The sequence below is a fragment of the Limulus polyphemus genome, unplaced genomic scaffold (genome assembly GCF_000517525.1).
Source record: "Limulus polyphemus unplaced genomic scaffold, Limulus_polyphemus-2.1.2 Scaffold146, whole genome shotgun sequence".
Taxonomy (NCBI): Eukaryota; Metazoa; Arthropoda; class Merostomata; order Xiphosura; family Limulidae; genus Limulus; species Limulus polyphemus.
The window spans coordinates 814,349-820,750 of record NW_013665756.1 but is presented as its reverse complement, the minus strand read 5'-3'; the positions used below and the strand labels follow the sequence as shown (position 1 = coordinate 820,750).

Below are 6,402 nucleotides of genomic sequence, written 5' to 3'. Positions count from 1 at the left end.
AGAAAAGAAGTTGATCCACGAATATTAGGGTTAAGATCTATCGAGTGGCAAGTACATGGTTTTTATGTGAATTAGGCGTAGCACTTTGAACTGAAAGAGTGTGCTTTTTATATTCTTTTGCACTTAAATTATCAGTTTTAAGTTCAATAATTTAGCATAATTTTATATTTGTTCATAATAAAAATATGATTCAGTATTTAGAATGATAACCTTGTGTGATTTCTACATACTACTAGTACCACGTAAAAATTTTATATTTCTCCTTCTTACTATCTTTACTTTGTGGTAAGACCCACCTTCTTTTGTTGTTGCTTTATATTTAAAACAGTGTAACTGATATATAAAAAGTTTATTCTGATATTTTGCAAAGAGTTTAAAACTCAGTGTACAAGTGACAACAATAAAGCCCATATGTTGGCTGTGAAAAATACTAAACACATCAATCTCTATAACACAGGGGAAGCTGTGACATTCTCATATTTAGGGTGTCAATACACTGAAGAGCTCAACTTTCGAATTCCGATATAAATCTTGCCTATAATGAGAGGAATGTGACCAGGACTAATCTTTTAACAGCTATAAAGTGATTTCCTTTGTAAATTATGGTGTCTGTATCTTTTGGTTATCTCTTGTAACAGGATGTATCATGTAACTTGAAGCAGATGTTAGCTAAGTAATCCAACCGAGTCTTGTATCTGGTTGTACAATGAGAATAACAAACCACCCCATACTTCTAGAAAACTTTAAAATTCTCGACTCCAGAACCACAGATTACAAACTCTTTATTAAAGAAAGCCTCTCCATTTTAATTATCACCCAACACTAAATAATAACATCAAATTTCTCCCTGGATTCTCAGTGTTTTTATTTGATATTTATTATTATTTTAAAGATAGTGTTTATACTTATATTTAAACCATTCTCTATAATAGTTTCTCCTAATATTATTTATTAAACGTGTATGTTGCACATTTTATCGTACATTCCATTATACTGTAACAATTGAAATCTGTTCTTTTTAAACTTCCCATTGAATATGGAAACTTGCTCAGTGTTAATGTTGTTTTTTTGTAGTTTGAATATTATGAACTAACTTCTTATTTTCTTTCTTTTTTTTTTTTTGAGATATTAATGCTGATGATGGAATTTAAGGAAACAGATGCTTTTTGGTATTACAGTGTTTTTAATATTTATTGTAAACAATCAAGGTTGTTTAACAATTCTTGTATATTAATGCTTTGTGTTAATCATAAAAAAATGCTCCCCTGCTAATGTTACTCACAAAAAGTACCATTGTTTGACAATAAACAAATTCTTACAGGCTTATAAATCTTTTACTTGACAACACATTCATACAGTTTGGTCAACATATATTCCAAACAATTCAAGAGATACCTGTGGGAGGTAACTTCAGCCCATCACTTGCAGATTCATATTTATTTAAACTTGCATTTCATATATTAAAAACCTCAGTAGAAATAATATAGTAGATCTTTGTACATTGGTTGTATTGTGCTTGTAAATATAATGATTACATCCTTCTACCTAGTCAAGGTTTTCTGGACATTACCAAACAAAGTTATTCACCAGAACTTACTCTGAAAAAAACCTCTCACTGATATTAAAGAACTGTACCTTAATTTGGTTAACAACATTAGATTTTATTCAAAATTACAATATTTCATGAACATAGCTAATAAACTCACTCTGATATTTCACAAATGAGGATTTTTCAAACATTTTGCAGTACAGTTTTGTTCTTTGTTGTACCAAAACTGCAATTGCAAAAATGGCCTAAATATACTGAGAACATGCTACATTGTTTTGTTTAATGACATTTTTAGTTATTTCACTTTAATCTGTATTAATGTAAATTAGAAGCTTTAGAACAACAAAATAAAAATGAGTAGTGCATATGAAGAATGTAAAGAAAATAATCATTATGAGTCTAATTTGTCCTAATGAAACATGATGTGGACAGAACTGTAATAAAGAAAAATCATTGTAGAATGTAAGGAAATTTTTCTTTTTCTCTAAGTTTAGAAGACTTCTGTGTTATTTAATCAGTTGGGTTTAATCTTGAAAGTTAACTGCAAAAAAGATTAATACTTATAATAAAAACTTCATTAAAACAACTTCTCTGTGACTGCGCAAGCTATCATGTTTTGTTGGTATGCTCTTAAATAAATAAATACTTTTTTTAATGGTCTATCCTGATATGTCTTCTGTTGAATTTTGAAAGGTAAACTGTGTGATTTAGAACTTCAAGAAAATATTAAGTAATGTGTGATACAATTTCTGCTTTATGGTTTCTTTTTAATTTTTATATACTAGTTTGATGATGCATAACATTTTTTATTTAAAAGAATCAATAAATTTAATAATTAGCACTATCTAATTAAATATATTTTTCATTGTCAGGGAGGACTTCTCAGTGCACTTGCTGGTCTTGCTTTTTTGATTCTTCTAATGTTCACTCCTCATGATGGTAAAAATGCATCAAAACGTTTGTGCTATCTGGTAGGATTTGCTTTTGCTACAGGTGAGTTTTGTTTTCACATGATTTTATGCAGTGCTTTTTTGTAACAAAAGAAAGGTACCACTACTCATATATATATATAAAAGAAATTAAGAGATAAAGACATACTGAATTACCTTTTTATAGAATATTCCAAATTTTCATCACATTCTCATCTGACTCAATATCCCAACTTCATTCCTTGCTTTTGGGGTCTACTGCCGAGTGACATTTTCGGAGCAACCATGACTCTACATATTATTTTTGGACAAAGCGTGGAAAGGGTGGCCCAACAAGTTTGATAAACAAAAGTGTCATCAATGAAGCTCTAGTTGGGGTTACAATCAAATTCATCTGCAAAAAATCTCGTTCACATTCACTGGAAGAAATGGGAATAGTACTCGGAGCATGTTTCAAATGCTGCAATTTTTACAGACCCGTCGTTTCAATCATATACTAGCGAAATCCACGATTCATATCTCTTTCATTTAGCTGAAGTCTTATTGATAATTTTCTGACCTCCATCTCACTGAATGTTAAATGAATGTGAACGTTTTCAGGCCATTGTTTTTTATCAAGCATGCATGCACACTGTGCTATATCGCAATCTTCACTATCAACCAACCTATTTTCGATCGTATTTTTCAAGGTTCGGTAGAAAGCTTCTGGATTAATCGAAGGATCCTTTTTGCAATCTTTGTTGTGATGTGAAACTCCCTGGAAGTGAAGCTTTTTTGCGGCTTCGGAGGCATATTTATAATGTGGGCCTGGAATCATTCGTCTTTCTTCAAACGTTTATACAAGAGCTTTTATCTTTTGATCTGCCCTGTACAAGTCTATATCGGACTCTTGTAAGTCCAAACTCAATTCAGATAATTCTTGAAAAGCATCACACATCAATCCTAGGTTCAAAAGAAATTCTGTGCTTGTAATTTTTTGCTGTAATTTCTCATATACACATTGTTCTTGTTTATGTCTTGCTGAATCATGCTTCGCTTCTTTGAAATGTTACACTAATGCTTCATAGTTTTCCCAAACGCTGAGCTGACAAAAACTAGATGTCACTCATCGAGTACTTAAAATTTGGCCAATTTTTAAAAGTTGAATCTCCAGCAAGTTCTCTGCTGTTTTTAGGCAACGCGATATAAGACTGTTGATCCCTGAGACTGATTTTACTGTATCACCAACTGACAGTTCTAATCTGTGATTAGCACAATGCCACACAATTACAGAAGGAAATTTGTCTTTCATCAGTTTCTTAGCCCCACTTTTACTCCCCAACATCACGGCTGCATCATCACATGCCACACACAGTAAATAACTTTTCAGGTAGTCTTCATTCATTCCATAAGCCTGAAGATAATCAAGTAAAAAATCAAAAATTCCTTTTACAGCAACATTTTCAAGTTCGATCAAGTCCAAAAATAAATTACCGCCAAGTTAATTCCATTATCTGGGATACAGATTTGAACGTACACTATTAAGGTAGATTTTTTACTCGAAAAGTTGACTCATCAAATATAAATGAAAGTCTACTTTTTGATTTAGTAACTATGTTAATTAGTATTTTTTTCATGTGATTCAAGATGTTAATACATAAATTCATTGAGTGAAGGCTATCACCCATGTCAATTCCATTTAGTTCTTGTAAATTTGTTTCAGGTTCAAAATTATGAAATGATTGGTTTTCTTTTGCAACCTTATATGGTGTGTGAAAAATTATTGTAATAATCACTTTTTCATGAAATAATGTTTTGAAACACACATTTTCAATGGTCTCTTTCTTAGCTTCAGCCAACAATTTTACCACAGCTTTATGTCCCGCAGTTTCCCTGTGATCGAAAAGTTTTTTCCGCAGAGACAGAAGCTACTGCTGTCGACTTTCACCAAAATAAGTTATTTCATTGTTGGCCCATTCTTTAGAAACTTTCACTCCTGCCTTCATTTCCACTCCAAAAGTTCCAATTTTATGGCAAGGTGTACAGCTAAGTTTCTTGGTTCTAATATTTAGTCATTTGTACTTCCTACAAAAATAATTTTTTTGATTGGCAGTCCAGCAGCTAGGCCGGTCATTGTCAGATAGCTTATTGACACTGAATGGACCAGGAAAAGAAACTGACTGACACCATTAATTCCTGTTCTTGGGTCACTTCCTCACATATTCTAGCTTTCTTATTCACAGAAGGTGAAAAGAAACTTGTAACTCGTTTCATTTTTACAGTGGGATGTTCTTCTCAAGATACAAAAAAAAATGATATACATTCCTGGTCACAATAAAATCAAATTACAGTAGAAGAGAAATGCTCATCCTCTGAAATTGGCATCACCTCCTCAACTGAGCATGTCAGACCAAAACGACTTGTTCTTGAGACTCGCTAGCATATTTTTATCTTGGCTGAGAAGGTGCTGTGTGATTAATGAAGTGAGTCATCTTTGTACACTTTGTGACTTACTTTACTTGAATGAATGTACAGTCCAGACCTACATACCAGTCAGTTCAGCTTGTGGCCACCTGTTTCATAGTCCCAAGGAGTCTCTTTGAACTCAGAATTATGCCCACCCAGGCCAGCTCTTTCCTGCCGCTGCTCAATTGAAACCTGTCAATCAAAGTGAGGCCACTACCATACATCGACTGATAGCAGCCACATCTTGTACATGTTAAAACCAGGTGACCATTGATGTTCACTGTTAATAGCAAGTTAATCCTACCTGATGCTTCACACCTCATACTGCACAATGATCACACATACGTGATCAAACAAACAAATGTTTTCACATTCCTTTAAACTTTGTCATTTGTAACACTTCTTGTTCGGTGTCTCTTTGGTCTTCTTGTGAACAAAAGATTTGTTTAAAGGGGAAATTCATTTACATTACTCTCTCAAGTTTTGTTACCTTTCCATTTTGCAGTGCATACTGTCTCACAAAAAACCCTGATTTTATGTAACATATGCATGAATATGCGTGTTTTATAATTTACTCAAATTACTGAAAGTGTTACTCACATGACCCAGATTTTCTGTATTATTTAATATACTAACAATGGCTAAATCTTTTTTATACTTTTTGTACCCACTAGATCAACAATGGTATGTATGATAACCAAATCAGGTGATTTGTATATTCTCTAACTCACTAGCAACACAGATATACTTTGTATATTCTCTGACCCCCTTTATAACAACACAGATATACTTTTTATATTCTCTAACTCGCTAACAACAACACAGATATACTTTTTATATTCTCTAACTCGCTAACAACAACACAGATATACTTTTTATATTCTCTAACTTGCTGACAACAACACAGATATACTTTTTATATTCTCTAACTCGCTAACAACAACAACACATATATATACTTTTTATATTCTCTAACTCGCTAACAACAACACAGAATGTACTTTGTATATTCTCTAACTCACTAACAACAACACAGAATCTACTTTGTATATTCTCTAACTCACTAACAACACAGAATGTACTTTGTATATTCTCTAACTCACTAACAACAACACAGAATGTACTTTGTATATTCTCTAACTCACTAACAACAACACAGAATGTACTTTGTATATTCTCTAACTCAATAACAACAACACAGAATGTACTTTGTATATTCTCTAACTCAATAACAACAACACAGAATGTACTTTGTATATTCTCTAACTCGCTAACAACAACACAGAATGTACTTTGTATATTCTCTAACTCGCTAACAACAACACAGAATGTACTTTGTATATTCTCTAACTCAATAACAACAACACAGAATGTACTTTGTATATTCTCTAACTCGCTAACAACACAGAATGTACTTTGTATATTCTCTAACTCGCTAACAACACAGAATGTACTTTGTATATTCTCTAACTCGCTAAC

The 6,402-nt window shown here is 32.4% G+C and overlaps 1 protein-coding gene across 1 annotated transcript in view; it reads left to right on the top strand.

Annotated features, from left to right (window-relative positions):
- Positions 1-6,402, top strand: part of LOC106475394 (probable Bax inhibitor 1) — a 37,492-nt gene that overhangs the window by 14,305 nt on the left and 16,785 nt on the right. Inside the window, exon 3 of the mRNA XM_013936079.2 lies at positions 2,422-2,542. Coding sequence (XP_013791533.1) covers positions 2,422-2,542 — 121 coding nt within the window. The remainder of the gene's footprint in view (positions 1-2,421; positions 2,543-6,402) is intronic.